Source organism: Pan paniscus, chromosome 3 (genome assembly GCF_029289425.2).
Source record: "Pan paniscus chromosome 3, NHGRI_mPanPan1-v2.0_pri, whole genome shotgun sequence".
Taxonomy (NCBI): Eukaryota; Metazoa; Chordata; class Mammalia; order Primates; family Hominidae; genus Pan; species Pan paniscus.
Genome location: NC_073252.2, coordinates 144,121,760 through 144,140,326, shown reverse-complemented (window position 1 = coordinate 144,140,326; position 18,567 = coordinate 144,121,760). Strand labels below are relative to the sequence as shown.

Below are 18,567 nucleotides of genomic sequence, written 5' to 3'. Positions count from 1 at the left end.
GCATATAGTAAACACTGTGTAAGTATTGGCTACAATCAATATTCTGCCTTACCAATAATAAATGAAAACCCAAAATATCTGTGAACTCCAGATAATGGCTTCCGAAGTCCTGTGTAAGGTGTGACTGCTGGAAAACTAGAACATGAATAATGCTCTCTTTTTTCTAAAGGTCTTAGATTACTGGAAAGATCGTTCCTTTCTTTTAATAATGGCCTTAGACATCAAGTTTATGACCTATCTTTGTTAATTTTCCTCCTTTTCCAGGCCTGATTCCTCTTTTTGGATAGAGGAATATTTTTGAATTCTGGTTTTGAAATATGAGGGAAGGCCAAGTCTCTTAGGAAAGTTTTACATAAACATCTACTTAGCATAGCCGAATAGTTCCTGACTACACCAGAAAACAAGTTTGAGCTTCCAGTCTTTTTAATTGCAGACAGGAAGGTGGGCAGGAGAGCAATAGGAAGGCTTGACAGGAAAGCAGTTTCCTAGTTGGTAGCAAAGGGAAGGTTTGGGTCCAGTTTGTGCAGCACGTTTGGCTGACATGTCCTGTGTGGATTTCAACATGTTCCTTTCCCTCATATGCCACCCACAGAGATCACCCTAAGACACTTCTCAGGCTTCAGAGGTTGGAAACTAAAATTCCATTGGTACATATCTGATGAACTGGTGCAAGATTGTCCTGTTTTTCTGCCAGAGCTCTAGCAAAGGGGGTTTGTCAGACATCCCAGAGGCGCTGCTGTTGGCTTTCTATTTAGCAATTTGGAAATCCTAAATCTAAGTAGATTCAGTGAACCCAATCCTAGGACACTGAGAAAATCATTAAAGAGCTCCAATTTGCATGTATCATTTTGCCACACCTCATTTTGGATATGATTCTTTGTATAAAAAGGATAAAAATGTTCTCTTATGTGTCTCATAAAGCAACAGTAGAGGTTCTGATGCTTGTGTTGGGGTCCTACCAAATAATTTGGCAGTTTTTAGTTAAAAATGGAATGACACACACAAAAACAGGGAAGCAAGTAAAACATAAATCACTGGCAAGGGTAAGGCAGCACAATCTGCATGTTAAAATACCATGGAGAATTTGAGCAAAAGACCAATCACTTAGATGGGTGCAATGAGAGCAGGTCACGTGATCTGTGATCTTTTACCCCTTCCTGGGGGACTCTGCAGAAAGTTGAGTTGCCAGCCTTTGGAAGGTTCCAGAATGGGTTTGGGGAAAGTCCTAGAATAGCCAGATTATGAACAGAATGGAATTCTGGGGGCTGTGCAGACTAAACCTGCCTGATCCAAAAAGCCACACTGTAGGCTAGTGTAGGGGCAGCACCAGACTGATCTCACAGGCAAGTCATACCCACCACCCTATAAGGAGGTGGCCTTTCTTTTGACACCCTCTAAAAGGGAGAGAAAATTAAAATGACTGAACTGCTCACTGAATTCATTTTATCTAACATCTTTTTTCATACGACAGTGCTGCATTTTTCCACTGCCCTGTGTAATGATCTTGGTATTGGGTGCAATTGCTCTTTGCATAACTTTGGCATGGTACAGTCTGTCTTGTCTCCCTATTAAATGAGTAAGAATGTAAGCTCCCATGAGGGCCAGGAATTTTGGTGTATTCACTGCACCTAGAAGAGTGCCTGGCACATAATGGATGAACACTTGCTATATACCAGACATTTTATATTATTTTATTCTTTATTTTTAAAAAATCCAAAAACTGACAAAGTAGGTGCATTTCATTCATGTAAAAACAGGTTAAATAATAACTTGCCCAACCAAGGTCACACAGGTGGTAAATGGTGGTGGACATGAGATCCAAACCCAGGGCTCTCCAGCTTCTGCGCCAAGCTTCTTAACTGCTACACTGTTCAGCCTCAGGCACATTACTGGATATGATCAATGATAAATCCCTGCTTGAAAAACAACTATTATTACTAGAAAGTAGCTTGCTTTAGCATAGTCCTAACTGAAAGCCTTTTCTAACCAAATTCCAAAGCCCTTGTTTTACCTTATCAAGCCATCATTTCATACTCTAAAAAATGTATAATTGCCCCTTTGTTTAGTTGAGATAAATCAGTGGCTGTGAGTTTGACTTTCTGTGACTATTTTGTCTCTGTAGAGAAAGTCTGTGTGTATGTGTGTGCGTGTGTGCATGTGTGTGTGTGTGTGTGTGTGTGTCCATGTGCATGGGCATGTGTGGTGGGTAGGGGCAAAAAGATTGGCATTTGGTGATGTCTGAAGAGTGGCTGTGTTCCTCAATAGCAACTTCCCTCCTGGATTGCACTGTGCTTAAAGGGACCATCTATACCAATGAATTTTAAAGGCAAAATGAGCTTTTCTGAAAGATTCACTAAGAAGGAAGAAATAGAATTCAAATAACAGTGTTAGGACATTTGGATGGTAAACTTATGGATGTTTCTAACTAAGAACAAACTAAACAAAAGTGAGAAATCACCATGACAACTGAAGAGAGAAGCAACTGGATTCCAGATTTGCCAGCAGCTCTCTCCAAAACCCAGTGAAAAGTCAGAGAAAGCATTTAAATGGAAAACAAGTCATGTAAATTCAGGCGAATGAATCTTTGAAAGACAAGAAATGATCCAGGTGATTGGAGTATACTATCTCATGCTAAGTGGGAAAGTACATGTAATATTAGACTTCAAAAGACACAGCATCTGTTTTTCAATACATTTTCTTGCTTACTCCGTACTTCAGTACTCATTTTGAATTTTGTGTTCCTTGGTCAGTCCAGTTTCTTTCCTTCCTGCCATATCAAATCTATTTTTGCCCTGTGAAATATAAGCCTTTCCCATAGCAGTATGTGAATGCATTGTCTTTAAAGTCTAGTGAAGCAACTAGTATTTGTTCTAAATCCTATCTTTTTCAACATAGGAAACATTACTTTAGCACCTATTCATAAATAACCAATTATTTATGTATTGAGCACCAGCCCTGTGCTTAAATGTTGCAGGAAATTAAAATAAAAATATAGTGTTTTGCCTATGTTCAGGAAAAATCAAAACCTACACAAAAGAAAATAATGGCAACATCATCAAAGGCTAAATTATGTGATGCATCTAGAACGAGTGCCTTCATTCTTCCAAAAAATGAAGAAATCAATAGGAAAGCCACCTTCATCATGGAGGAAAATATAAAACTGAGCCTTGGTGACCCCAAAGGATTTAGGTATATGGAGAAAAATGCAGGGCTCAGCTTTAACAAGGATTAAAAAGTGCCAGCCCTGAGCCAATGACAGCAATTGGCAAGTGAAACTTTGGTTTAATGGAGTTAACACAGCTTAGAGATTAAAAGTAAACACACTGGGGTCCAATTCTGCCTCCACTGCATACAAGCGTAGGCCATTAGGCAAGGTACTTAACTGCTCTAAACCTCAGTTTCCTCATCTTTTAATGGGAAAATTGCCACCTACTTCCCAGAGCTGTCATAAGGCTTAAAGGAGATGATGCAGGCAGAGCACTTAGCATCCAGTAGTGCTTACATAGTAGTGGTAGTAATGATTGTTTTTTACTGAAGTCGAATAAGTAGAGGATTTGATGAATGGACACTGGAAAGTCATTGGAGTTCTTGAGCAGGGTATTGGCTTTAATGAATGTGGATTTGGGGAATATTAATCTCACTGTGATTTGTAGGATTGATGAGGGAAGAGTCTGAAGACAAGGAGTTATGTCAGAAGGCTGTAAGTATAATCTTAGCTTAAATTTATGAGGAGCCGAATTAGGAAGACGGCAGTGAAAACTGAGGGGAAAAGGGACTGGTAAATGAGGAAAAAAATCTACAGAATTTGGTAACTTAATCTAGAGGTGGAAGAACAAATAGAATTTGTCAAAGATGATCCCCAAACTTTGGGTGGTAGAAAGTAGGTAAGCTAGTGACAGTAGGAGTTGCAGGGGCTGTAGGAGTTGCAGTTGCAGCAGGAGTTGTGAGGGGCTGGCACTCACCCCTCTAATTGTAGAAAGCCAACATGGTCAGGACAAATGCTATGAGAAGGCAGCACCCAAGAAAGTAGGCACCTTGTCTGGGTCATTCTCCTGATATCCCTACCACCTAGACCAGTAACTCACATATAGCAGAGGCCCAAAAAGTATTTTGTTAATGAATGAATGAATGAATGAATGAATGGTAGGAACATAGTACACCTACACAAGTAAGTAAGCTCTGAACAATAATGTAAAGTAGATCATTTTATGTTGTGAACAATAGAGCAGCCTTCAGTGGAAGTTAAATAAAAGTCCGTATTTAATCTAAGAAGAAAAATGTCTGTTTCTCAAGGAAAAATAAAAAACTGTCCATCCAATAGAAAGTAGTTATTATTGAAGCTTGAACACTGATACAAAGGGAATTTTTTAATTCAGAGAACATAAAATAAACATATTTAAAATAGAAAAAAAAACTTGTTCTTGTACATATTGTTTTATCCTTTCCATCCTGGGTATAGGATAAAAGAAAATCCTTACTTGCTTGTTAGAAGAAGAAAGCTCTTACTTGAAGTTGCTACTTGGCAGATGTCAGTTGAAAGCTCTGCTTATGGAATATGCTGCAGTGTCAAACTCTGTTGGATAATTTTAGACAAATGTGTCATGTGTGACATGGAAATATGGCATGCTGTACATTAGTGATTTCCCAAGTGTTTGGATCAGGTAGTAATGTGCTGAGAAAGTGCTCTTTATCTATCCACACAGTGTACTTGTAGAGCAATGGGGAAATGCTTTTGGTGGAAATTACTTTAGTCAGAAAAAGAATCCATTTACAATATGTGCCTTCTAACATCTTTCAGACAATGCATTGTATTAAAGAGGCATTTTTTGATTAATGTTTTATAAACATTTTTCAGCATGACAGCTTAAAGTCCCTGTAAAATTGTAAATGCGTGCATAGTGTTCACTTCCATAAAGTCAAATGCCATCTCATAAAGTCTAGTTGAATCCTGTCAACCATGGTGACACAGAATCGGTACCTGGGAGCATTAAAATTAATTTGCTTCATTTATATTACTGCAGTGATAGCAAGATGAAAAGAGTCCTATATTTAAATTTTACTTTAAAAGGAAAACTCTTTCTAGTAAGTTTGTTTGGGTTTTTTAATTATTACTTTTTTTTCTAATTAACAAATGTAGTAAAAATGGAGTGATAGTCTGCACAATAACTTTATGACAGAATCTGGAAAAATACAAGTTCATTCATTCAACACACTCCTTTTGACCACCTACCATATGCTCAACAATGAAGAAGAAACTGTTGCTGACCCTAAGAAGCTTACAGCTTGGTAAAGGAAATGCACGAGAAGCAGGCAATGATAATAAGGGTAGCGAAGGTGAGGCTGGAATGCCCTGGCGTAGGTAAGCATGGAGTGGAAAGGATCTAAAGGCCACCTTGGGACTCTGAGGATGGCTTCCCAGAGGAGGCAACCTAAGAACTGAGAGCTAAAGGATACAGAGGAGTTGGGTGGGTCATGAATGGGTGATCAGCATTCTAGGCAGAAGGAGCTCAGCTGCAAAGCCTAGGGGCAAGACAGAGAATGGCACGTGGCCAAGGATGGGTGGGAGGACCACAAGGTGCCCATCATGGCTGGAGTGCCCAGGTCAAAGAGCAGAGAAGTAGTGAGATTTAGAGTGAAAAAGAGCAAAAGCTTGGGGCAAGTCATGAAGTCTTCTTATGCTGTTATGCCACACTTAGGGATCTCTCCTGTGTGATACACTTCTGCGTGATGTGACACTATCAGATTTGCACTTTAGAATGTTCACTCTGGTCACAGAGTAGAAAATGGCTTGGACAGGACAACTCTGAAGGCAGAGAGACTGGTTCGAGACTGTGGAAGAGGTGCTGTTAAACGAAGGTGAGGGGGATGGAGGTGTGAGTGGTCACCCATGTGCCCAGTAAGTTATGGAAATGCAGGGTTAGGTCAAATCATGCTTCCCAGGATTCCTAGCCCTTCTACAGAGTACTTGATCAGTTACATGAGTTCTAATTGAATAAATCAGTGAGCAAGTGGATTAGTAAGCAAGTGAGTGATGAGGACAAAAGAGTGGTGCGTTACATAGTCTTCTGGAATAAGAGATGCAGCTGATTTTCTCTGATTTGATGTGAAGAGCAAATGTTGCCGAATTCTTGGCCAGCTGACAGAAATCACAGTGTGGTAAGTGCAGTGGCTTTTAGCAGGTTCTCAACCTCTCTCAACAATTGAGATGACCCCCAAGTTTCCAGTTGTTGTCCAGATAGTGCTGCTAACAGCAAAGATGCCTTAGAGAAGAGATATTGAGCTCACCACTTCCAAATGATCGCCACCATAGCATGGAAACTCGAACATGGGAAGTGTTAACTCTCACTCTGCTTATCCCAACTTCTCTTTCTATTCTGACCTTGGAGAAACTGAAGATGTACTAAGTAGATGCTTGGGATTGCAGGGAGGAGAAGTGGGGGAGAGGTTGAAAGAAAGCAAGGAAAGAAAAGGTTGAGATAAATAGATTTAGAAGAAACTCTAATAATTGAAAAGGAAAGTAGATAATTGAATGATTGAAAAGTAAGGAAAATTTTAAGTCCATAGAGCAGTGGGAGAAATGCTTTTGGTGGAAATTAGTCGGAAAAAGAATCCATTTACAATATGGGCCTTCTAACATCTTTCAGACATGCATTGTCTGAAATAAAATAAAGTTTCCTAAAACAAGTAACATATGACTCGAGTCTCTGGAGTGGGCCTCCCCCTGGCGAGTGATTGACTTGTGAATCCACCATGTGAGAGTGGCATAGAGAGGGTACATGAAAGAGACTTGGACCATGACCTCTGGGAGCTATTTTTTTCTCTGATATATTATTTTCAAACATATTTTTAACATTATTCACTTGTAGAGGTAGAGATAGGAAATTTGATTAATGACTAGCAAGAAGATATTGCAAGCACATAAAGTGGTAGGGGGAAATTCCTATTTAATTTGACAAATTTCGGCCGCAGCTGCAAGTGATCGTGGATCCCTTCTCTTTTTCAAGCAAAGGGAATGACTGTTATACAAGGCAGAGTAAGAAGAGGGCAACCAGGGTCCGTCAGGAAAGCAGAAATCACCCTTTGAATACAGGGAATTGATTAAATAGTGTTGGAAAGCTGAAAAGGGAAATGGCAACAGTGAGGGAACAAGACAAATAAATGCAGAAAGTAGCTGGAGCTGGGGGGCAAAGGGAAGAAGTTAGAATTTTCAGAACCTAGAAGCTTGGAGAGAGGCAGCAGAGCAGGTTCTCAGACATCTGAGAAGGGGCACTGCCCCGCTGGTACTGTGGCCCTCAGGGGCACGATGAGTTATAGGCTGGAGCCAAGTACCCCTGCACTGGTGAAGGGGCCTGGCAGGAAGCCCAGACTAGAAAGAAATTCCTCCTCCTCCTCCAGCCTTCCTCTGGGGCCCCTTGCAAGGAGCAGCTGACCAGAAGGACAGGTGTTTGCAGAGTCCCAGCTTCCTCGCAAGAGCAGCAGACAGAAGGGTGTGTTTGAAGGAGAGAGATAAGAGCTGAAGAACTAGCAATGGCCGGAAGAGAACTTCCTAAAACTTGACATTAGGGTCCAAAGAAGGGAGAGATCATTTGTCCACCTTAAGCTTCTTGAGGATCAAAGCTATGTCTTTGAATCCATGGCTTCCTTGCCACTATTGGGGTAGCCCTAGCAGTTGCTTTTGACATATTTGAAATCACAGGGACGTCCTGGTGTGGCGAGCAGGGGAGTTTGACACCATACTGCCCCTGGAAGTGCTTCTGGGAGGTCTTCAAGGAGAATGAGTTCCAAAAGGACAGCTGGACTTGAAAGTGTTTTGCATGCCAGGCCCTCTCCCTTTTCACAGCAGCTGCAGTGCCCATGGCATCTGGAACTGACCTTACCTGATATGGAGAACTGGAAATTCAGGTTGCCTGAGTCGCAGTTTAGAGCCTACCACTAAGAAATTTTCCTGACCACTAGGTGCTTCAGTTTCCTCATCAATAGAACTTTTTGTTTACTTATTGTAGCAGCAGCATCTGGGACTATCTCTATGGCTTCCCTTCTGAGATCACTTAAGCTTGCTGAAGACTGAATGACACAGAGCCCAGATTCTTAGCTAAGAATGGACAACATAGGTGGTTTAGCCCAGCAGCCTCAATCCTCAAATCTGGGGTTAGCAAATCCTGCTGTGGTCATTTTTAAGGACAAAATATCATGATACTTCTATCACTTGCTCCCTTTAGCCTCACATTTACTCCACTCCCATCCCCCAATGTCTTAGCATCACCTCTTTGGGCCAAGGAATGAATAATGTTTCCTGGAAACAGGAGGAGTTGTGTTCAGATTTTATTTTCTCATTGTAACAGCTTTTCAAAACTATAGTATCAGATGCTGCTTTTCAGCAGTAGATTTTTAAAGCTTTTTTTTAAAAAAGGCCCTTCATTTTTTATATTAGTATAAAGACAGAAACTGCAAAAAATCTAAGCATGTACTTTAGAAGCTCTCAGAGACTATGTTTGGGAAGAGTTAAGTGTTTTCAGTTTATGGCAATGATATGTGAGGCTGTGAAAAAGAAAGTAACCATGAAACACATTTTTTGCATAAAGGTTTGAAATTTATTAGAAGGTAAAAATAATTGAAAAAGCTAAGCCTTCCTTGTTGTGTTCTAATAAAAAGTTATTTATGTGCCATCATTGTACATGGTTAGGAGCTTAGGTCCTTTTCAGAGGCTGTTATCAGAGAAACAAGAAAGCTAGGCTATTAAAGCTATCCAGTTGAAGAAGCTGATACATACATAGCACTTCTGAAGACTGTGGCTGCATTAAAACAATTAGTAATAATAGTTAGACTGCCAGTGTCTGAATTGTGTTAGTTATAGAAGCTCAAAAATTATGCTCTATAGGCAGCAGCTTATAAAATATACACACCCAGCTCTTGGTATAATAGAATAGTAGACTCATGAAGTAGTATTCATTTGAGTTCCATGAAGACATTCACTGTGGAGTTTAAACATTCAGCCCTGATTTTCGAGACAGGGTCTCACTCTGTCACCTAGGCTGGAGCGCAGTGATGCAATCTCAGCTCACTGCAACCTCCACCTCCCGGGTTCAAACGATTCTTCTGCCTCAGCCTCCTGAGTAGCTGAGACTACAGGCATGCACCACCATGCCTGGCTAATTTTTGTATTCATCTTCCATAGACCAATCTGTATGAGCCTTACCTAATGATCGTAAAGCACTTTAAGATCCTTGGCCGAAAGGGAACATACAAATCCTTTAAGGTTCAGTTGACTAAAATGCCCTCCTACTTATAGCAGTGTATAACATACATGATCTTACCATATTTTTTTACTCTCAAAAGCAAGCTTTGGGACTTTGAACTGGTGCCAAGCAGGCCTCCCTAAAGACCAACAGACTATCTCACTACTAAGCAAGAAGAGATCCATTTTTAGCATCTCCCTCACCAATATTTTTCAGCCTTCTTAAAGCAACTCCATCACACGCAATCTTCTCTCCTCTCCTTGTTAGATAAGCTTCTAATTTGCCGTGAGAATTATTGGTACCCTCGAATACTGACCATCTTTCCACCTTATCCTAGTTAGAACTTTATGTCATGAAAGAAAGATGGAAAGTTTTGGTGACCCATTTCAGACTTTCCCATTTCAGTTCTGTGAATAAACATGAGAAAATATGGTAATAACCTATTCCAAAGTTCTGATTTTGATGGAGTATGCCTTTAATTTGATGACAGACTGAATTTGGTTTAGGTTTTCTGTCTTCTTTGTTCAACAGGAATTCCGATGCTGAAGATCGTGTTTGCAGGCCATGAGCATCTCTCTTTAATATCTGTACCCTTGCTCATCTACCACCCAGCTCAGATCCTTCTGGGAAGTGTGTTGGTGCCAACAATCAAGTCTTGGATGGTATCAAGGCAGAAGGTGAGTCCCCAGAAAGATCTTATTTGGATCCAAGTTAGATTAAAATGCTGTTCCTGAATCTGAACTGTTCATACACTTTTGATTTTGCTTGCATATCTTTGTTTTCAAGTACATATTTTCTTACTTAAATACAATAATAATGGTGCACTGATCCATTCCAATTTGAACAGGAGGGTTGAGGTTAAAGATTTTAAATTGTTATAAAAGACAATTATACTTAACATGCAGTTTTTACAAGCTCTTTTGAACTCATTCATATTGAAGGGCATATTATATGGGGTAAAGGTTCAGTAAATATACTCCAAATAGATACCTGCTCCACTCTGGTGCATACCATCTTTGCCTCAGTCTTTCATCTATGTCTTACTTCACATGCCTTTCCAAATAAGATAGAACCTGGCATTATCCAGGTTGCCTACTTTATTTTTAATTTTCCAGATATATAATAACCTAATTGTACAGCAAAACTGCATTTGGGCATTAAAAAATAAACTTTAAGTAGCAAAGAAGTCCATGCAATGTTAATTTCACCACACTTAGAATCTTGTTTGTACACATTAGATATTTGTGGATTTCATTTCCTAAATTATCAACAAAATAAGTAAACCAGGTGATTCACAGGAAGTTTAGATGATGCATATCACGTGGTAGCATTGATAGAACTGACTCCTTCCCAGTGATTTGGACATACCAGGACTTATTTTTGTCTATTCACAAAGTAGTAACTGTTATCAGGAGATGTGTGGGAAGAAGAGGCATCCAATGACAAGTGCCCTGTGTCATGTTCTTAATATCCTGAAAATAGGATGGCCACAGTACCACCTATTGAGCACTGTGTGTGCTAAGCACATCCTATCCTCTACCTGGTTCAGAGGATGGATCTTGGGCCAGCCTGCCTGGGCTCAGAGCTCAGGCTGCTGGCCTTCTCATCCTGTAACCTGGGGCATAATTTACTTCTCTGTAGCTCAGTTTCTGCTGACTAATGATAATATCTACACCCTAGGGTTGTAGAGGATTACGTGATGAGTGTTTGATAATGCTAGCTGCCATAATTATTATCATCATTGTTCATCATTATCTACAATGATGTTCACTGCAGGCTTTGCTCTCTCCATTTTACCGGTTAGGAAATGGGCTCAGGGAGTTGAGCAGCTGGCCTGAGACCATAGGGTAGTTCAGCCAGTGCTGGAGTTAGGACCTGAACACTGGGCTATTTGACCCCCAAAATCTTTACCCAACACCGTGATGACACTCCAGATAGAAATGTAACATCACTTTTAGAAGGTTTGCCCTAGGCCCCCAGGATCCTACCTGAGAAGTTCAGCCCATCCAACATGTTCACTAATTCAGTTATTTAACAAAATGTTAACATAAAAAAGATTCCTCTTCTATGCTGGGTACCACTCCAGGCTCTGAGCCTCCTACTCGGAGTTGGTTGTGGAACAGTTCAGTAACTTTTTCTTTCTTTTACTGTTTATCCCCTTTGAAATTTTCTATTTCTATTTATGCTTATGTTTATCAATATGTGTGCAATTGTCAGTCAGAATTTGTACATGTAAATTTTGACAAAGAATGAAGAAAATTATTTGAAAATCCTAATACTCATCAATATTGTACAGCCATAGTGAACGGCAAATTAATCAGAGTGAATTTTTCTTCCAAACATTTAAAAGCTCTAGAATTTGTTCTGTAGAATAACAGAAGCATTTCCAAAAGGGAGACTAAATTGTACAATGTTGTTCATTTTTCCTTTGTGTAGAAACTACTCCAAACCAGGGGGCCACTGGCTAACTTGAATAATCCAGAAGGCTTGGAATATCTATCCATCAAATTTGGGCATTAAAATAAATACCAAGAGTCCATCCTCCAGGTATCCATGAGTGCCTCCTCTGCTTTGCACACAGTACTGATTGAGACCCAAGGCTACCATCTAGTGCACAGGGGAACCATATGAGTAGCCAGGCCAGGTGTGGGAGGGGGAAATGACAAAGTCTGCCGGCCAGAGAGGTGGGCAGGGAAATCTGTTTGTATCCAGAGGTTTGGATTATTGGTTATATGATGCCATCTGGGTGGGCCTCTTCTTCCTTCTAATAGCATAAATTATCTGGTGTTAATTGATGCTTTCACTTTGCTCATGGATACTGTCCAACTCTGAACATGTTTTCCTTCCTTGTAGGGAGTGAAGCTGACAAGGCCGACAGTATAACAAAGGAGGTGGACTTTCTGTAGCAATGTATATATGTACAGGATTGTACATACTAGCAATTCTGAAGACTTGTACTTGTGAATGTTGCCTCAATGCATATTTTATTTTTTTACACAAAAATATGAGATCCTGTTTAAGTGCCTTAAAATGTATTTGACAAGAGCGTTATTTCCAAAATATGCTTTGTTGATTACTGCCAGGGGTGGTACAATATTTGGGGGTTAATTTTGTTTTCCTAATGCAGGAATCAGTCATGGTAAGTGACAAAAAGCAAACATGCTTTCCCTGCAGCATCTTTGTGCAATACAACCCTATAGTAGTTACTGTAATGTTTGAAATGAGGTCACACCATCAGGAAAATGCCCTTCTGATGACAGTGAAAATTTCCAAAGTCTTATTCATGCATACTTTGATTTACTGTGTGATTCTTTTTTTCTATGACTGTGACATGCCTCTTCCTTATCAACTCAGCAGGGGTCATAGATCGAATAGATGCTGAAAAGCGTAAGATATATGCATTCCTTGACATCATTTTTAAAGACATTCCTTCAAATAGTTTCCACACAGAAATTCCTCACTCCCATTATGAGAGATTGTGGTTATATGTCTTAAATTTATTATAAGCTGCTTCAAAGAAAGGGCCTGAATGTTTGAATTATGAGTGAAATCATGTGAAATTTTGAGTTAAACTCTGTGATTTGATTTTCAGGGTCTTTAAAATATATCTTAATATCTTCTTCCTCTTTATTCAATAATTTCTGTCTTGCACTTACACACTCATAACAGCCAAATATGAGGCAGAAAAATGTTACAATCAGTTTGAAAGCAGCATCAATTAATAGTAGATTCTATTCACATTCCACAACCCAGACCAAATTTTTTTCCTATTACGCAGATGTGCTGAGCACTTTCCAGATTGCCCCTGTTGGCCAAAAGCAGCCTGTTACATCCTGGAATTAAGCACACTTAAGGTATTTGAGACAATTTATTATTGAAAATTTCCTTGGCAGATTTGACAAATGTTGGCAATATTTTTTTAAAAGTTAAATCATATTGCTTTCATGAATAAATGAAAATATAAAGGTCATGGATGCAAACAAATGTTACATATACACATTCTGTCTCTCCAGATGAAAAGAACATGCAAAACCATTTAATAACCAAAATATCAAGTAAAATTAGTTCCCAACGGGGCAGCAGCTTTCAAATGAGTGTCCAATATTTGCTTCTGCTATAGCTGCAAGAACTGTAACTGGACCCAAGTAGAGAATGAAGCCACGTATAGAACTACGAGAACACTTTTCTGTGTTTCCTCCATGCCGTCCTGTCACATCCTCTTACACGTCCTCTCTTGATTTGATAGACAATATTGGCATCCTGGGTCTCACTGAGGCCGTGCTATGTCCTCAGCAGCTGTTTTTGTTGTTTTGTTGTTATGCCCACAACAAAAAATCATTCCGTAGAAACTCACCAAGTTTATCTACTGTGTAAATTTATATTATTGTTACTACCAGGTCTCATCTTTTGTCAGTGTCATTGAATAAATTTCATGAGAGTTATTCTCAGTGTGAATTTTAAGGCTAATGCCAGATCCTGCAAAAATCTATGCTAACCAGGCTGTAGTACACACTGTTATAAAGAATTTTACTTGTGTCTAAAGCTACAGTAATTTTGCTTAGGTAATTGTGCTTACCTATGGAGCACAGGAAGGCTCTTAGGTTTTGTTCCTACAAGTTTCTTTGAATTTTGGAGTAAATGGAAGTGTCTGTCTGTCTGTCATCTATCTGCCCTATCATAAAAATCTTTCTCCCTAACATTAAAATACTGATCCCCGCCCCCAACTTATCTACCTCTATTGTCTAACACCTATAGTAGGTGTGATCATGGGATAAAATTCAACTGAAAATGCTATGATAACATTTTATCGTTTGCTTTAAAAATGTGCTTTGTTTTCAAATAATCTTTACATAGTGAACTTTGGTGGCGTTAGTGATATGTTTATGCCTATTTCTTTTTTTTACACAAATTCCTTGGCATATTTTTTCATAAAGAACAAAAAATAAAATCAAAATTTATTTTTAATTCATGCTTATTGGGATTTAATTATTCAGAGCTTAAAATATTTTGTTATGTTTATACACTGTAAAGCTATCTGTTTTATGCATTTGTTTTGTCTAAATGTATTTATGAAAGAAATACATTAGATTATATTTATGTTTACTCATTTTTCCACCTGGATTTTTTTTAATGGTTGTTACAAAATTAGATTTTTTAATGGGTAATAATGTTGGTATTTTCATGTTTTTTCTTAGTATTAAAATTTTTGTGGGTTTTTAAAAATTTTTCCCTATTCTGTTAAAAATTAACACACCTCTAGCTAATGTTCAGTGTTTGTGCTAAATACCAAATTTTTTCAAAAGGATTGGTTAAGTCATAAAGTGGATTATTTATGATGACTGGAAGATGAAAATAATTATATGATTAAACAAAGAATGTTTCAGAAATCACAAGAGAAACTGTGGCTTATTTTTAACCTGATTTCAGATGGCCTTGTGATGCCTTCTAAGTGTCTTTAGATTTCTCTTGATTCATTTCTGCACCGTTATATCATTTGTCGTTATATAGATGTAAACTTCATAGTCTCCTGGGTATTTCTATGGGTACCTCCACCACACCATGATGTTAAAATCTAGAGGTAGCCCTTGCCTTTTTATGAGAGATATTTTCTCTGCATCAAGGTTTAGGACCAAAAGGAAAACATATGCAGCAGAAGGGACAAAATGTAAGTGATCTGAATTTCAGTTTTGAGAAATAGGAATGATAAACCTTAGAATGCCATTCCCAACACCAGTGTTTCTTTGATGAGCAAGCTACCTTGTATAGAATTTCATACCTTTGTGTTCTTGTCTTTGCTGTCTTCTTGGCATAGAAATCCTCTTCCCCTGGAAGCCTGACAAAAATGTCACCTCCTCCATGAAGACTTCCCAAGCCAGTGCCATACTTGCATCCTTTGACATGTCCTTACAACGTGTCCCTCAAGTCTTCTGAAACCTCTGCATAGTTTAATCATTAGTTTATATTGCTGTCTCCTCCAGTGCAGTAAACATTTCTGTTTTTCTACTGTGCCTCGCACAATGCCTGGCTCAAAGTAGTAGCCAAAAAATGTGTATTGACTTTTCAAATTGTGATCTTAATAGGTAGGACATGAACCTTCACAATTACAAGCACTCTTCTCTATATCGGGTCATTATTAATTTATAAAGAAAACTGACTCTTTTACTACAATTCCTATTGTGAATAAACTGTGAAGCACTGCCTTGTGCTCCTCATAGGAATATATTACTTCATAGCTGTGTAAATATTAACTCTCCAAGGCAAGACTGCAGGTATGATATGCAAGCAACTTTCATCTTGCATGCCTTGACAGAACAATAGACCCTCAGTAATTTAAGCTAAATCAAGTTAGATCGATCTGAATTGATGAAAGCTTTATATACATAAAAAATAAAAGATTTCCTTTTAGAAATTCTGATGTACTTACTTTAAAAACTAGATGATAAAAAGTATCATCATCAGTTTGTATACAGGCAATATATGAAAGGTCTTATAAGACTTTCTTTAACAAATCTTAGTTGCACTATAGGACAGTTTTTCTCAAATGTGAGTAAAATGCAAAACCCATTTAAAGGGAAAAAAATTTTGTAGACTCTGGAGAACTTCTCTTCAAACCTGATTATGAGAAACTCTGTATTAAACATTGAACACTGTCACTCTAACAGGGTGCGGTGTGGTTGTCAACACGAGTGCAAACAAAGGCACTGAAATCACAGGGCCATGCTGGATCATAGGGTCCTCATCCAAATCACCTGAAATGGGCTCTCCCAGATCTCCACCCACTTCTGAACTCTCCAGCATCTCAAACTCCATGGCTGTTCTCTTCTGTGAACTTCATCCACCCAGACATGGAATTCAGCTCCAGTTACTTGATCACTACAGAAGTCTCAACACACTGAAAGTCTGGGGATGTACAAACTTTTTTTTTTTTCTTGATATGGAGTCTCGCTCTTGTCGCCCAGGCTGGAGTGCAGAGGCGTGATCTCAGCTCATTGCAACCTCTGCCTCCGAGGTTCAAGCGATCTCCTGCCTCAGCCTCCCAAGTAGCTGGAATTACAGGCACTTGCCACCAAGCCTGGCTAATTTTTTGTATTTTTAGTAGAGATGGGATTTCATCATGTTGCCCAGGCCAGTCTCGAACTTCTGAGCTCAGGCAGTCTGCCCACCTCGGCCTCCCAAAGTGCTAGGATTACAGGCATGAGCCACCACGCCCGGCCTGGGGATGTGCAAACTTAAATGACTACTGTACATCCTGTTCCTGCCCATCTGCCAGCCACCAGCCATCTGGAATTTCTCACTGACCACCCCTCCCTCCCCAAAGGCTCCATCTACCTGCCCTGTTACCTGCTCTCCCTGCCCACCTCCCTTCTTTTCTCTTCTCTCCCCAATCCCAAAATTCACAGAAATGCAGCTAGCTCTGTTCATTCTCTAACTTTCCAAATGTGCCCTAAGATCTACTTGCAATGGCCATGGGAAGCTTTAAAAAGCCATATTCCCTGAGATGGCTATATAACCTGACAAGCATCATCACTTCCACTTCCCTCTCATTTAGGCGAGCTCACATTTCTGAACTTGGAATGAGGCAATATGAGGATTCAGGTATGTCCTGGACAAGCTCTGCCCTAAATGTCAGGGAGAGAGAAGGGAGTATTTGACTTTTAAGTACAGTAGAAAAACAAGCAAATGATATAAATGGCTAATTTATAGAAGACAAAATAAAAACGAATAATAGACATTTTAGAATATTCAAACTTACCATGGATCAGGGAAATGTACATTTAAATGAGATACTATTTTTCGCCCATGAAAAAGATTGACAAAAAGTTTAAAGTTTCATAATATTCAAATACTGACAGAGTGTGGGGGAGGGCACTTCTGCCCTGTAGTGGGAGTGTAAATGAGATGGAATTTGTGGTGGGCTATTTAACACTACTATCCAAAGCTTAAATATATGTGCCCTTCAACCCAACTCTTGCATTTCTGGGAGTCTACCCTGCAGAAATAAGTGCACAAGAGTCCACTGACAAGGATGTGTTCAGAGTATTGGTAAGACCACAAAGAACACCCAAATTCCCCGAATCAGGGAAGCGTTTAAATAATCAATGGTGCATTCTTCAGAACATTTGGACCAATTTAAAGGAGTGAGGGTAGACGGCCTTGGAATAGCAGTATTTTGTTGAGGGGGAGGAAAAAGTACATTTCAGGAAAAAATATGCATTTTTGATCCTATTTTTACAGATCCGATATTTTCATTAACTAAAATGTTACATATCTGTAGGGACACTACATGCTTAAAAAACATTTGGAAGGATAATTATAACTACCATTTATTGAGCTCTTCCTTTATCCCTAGTACTTTTCCAGGCACTGAACATTATCTCATTTTACCCTCACCAACCTTATGACGTAGGTAATATTAACCCTGTTTTATAGATGAGAAGACTGAATCACAGACTAAGTAGCTTGCCCAAAGCCACAAAATTATTAAGTAGGAGCATTTTAACCATTTTTAGACTATATTTCACAGTGGTTACTTCAAGGAAGTAGAAATGCAGAGGTGGTGTATAATTTTACATTTTACTTTTATCACATTTTGGAGGGCTTATAATAAGCATGTAACACAAACTGGTGCGACCTGTCCTTCTTCTTGAGGGAACAGCATAAGTCATGTCTAGGCTATTGGATGTTTGTCAAGAAAAACATCTTTTTCATCATGAGAAAGAAAGAGGAAGGCTTAAGCACAACCTAGGTGGGTGAAGGCAAGACAAGAATCAAGTTGTTCTACAAAGTGAGGTGAGGGGAACTTGGGGTGAGAGTAGACAGCACGGAAAGAAGGGCTGAGACGTTCAAGAATGGAGAGAAGAGAAGAAAAAAGAGAAATAGAAGCCTTTAGCAGTAGACTTTTTAGCAGTATGGCTGAAGACTGAGGAGGAAAGACACAGAAATGTCTGATGGCAGTAATGGCAAGGGCCTCCTGAAGACAGCGACTAAATACATCAATACACGCAGAGCATTTAGGAGCAGGCCTGGCACATACTTAGTGACCTGTGTGAGTGGTGACGGTGGTGGCAATGGCAGTGGTTGCTATCAGCAGCAGCATTATTAGTTTAAGTTATTTGCACTTTTTGCAGTTCTAAAACACGTGTGTCCCCTCCCTTCCTCCCCACTCAAAAAAAAAAAAAAAAAAAACTTTAGTGAAAATCTGCCTTACATCAGAGCTTTTTGTTCATTTGGGAGAAAATGAAGTACAACGTTCAGCATCCACCAAGAGTGTATATAGAGGACAGGAAGCAAGCATTCCAGTAATAAAGACACCAAGTCATAGGCAGGAATT

The 18,567-nt window shown here is 39.2% G+C and overlaps 1 protein-coding gene across 7 annotated transcripts in view; it reads left to right on the top strand.

Moving 5' to 3' along the window:
• SLC10A7 (solute carrier family 10 member 7) overlaps positions 1-14,623 on the top strand; it is a 264,913-nt gene extending 250,290 nt beyond the window's left edge. For 2 of the 7 annotated variants that reach the window (XM_003815848.5, XM_003815847.5), the window contains 2 exons: positions 9,768-9,913; positions 12,090-14,623. In XM_003815848.5, coding sequence (XP_003815896.1) covers positions 9,768-9,913; positions 12,090-12,119 — 176 coding nt within the window. In that variant the 3' untranslated portion in view covers positions 12,120-14,623. Of the gene's footprint in view, positions 1-9,767; positions 9,914-11,672; positions 11,784-12,089 lie in introns of all 7 variants that reach the window. The other 5 variants (XR_010112047.1, XR_010112045.1, XR_010112044.1 and 2 more) reach the window with 5 other exon arrangements.
• The last annotated feature ends 3,944 nt before the right edge of the window (positions 14,624-18,567 follow it).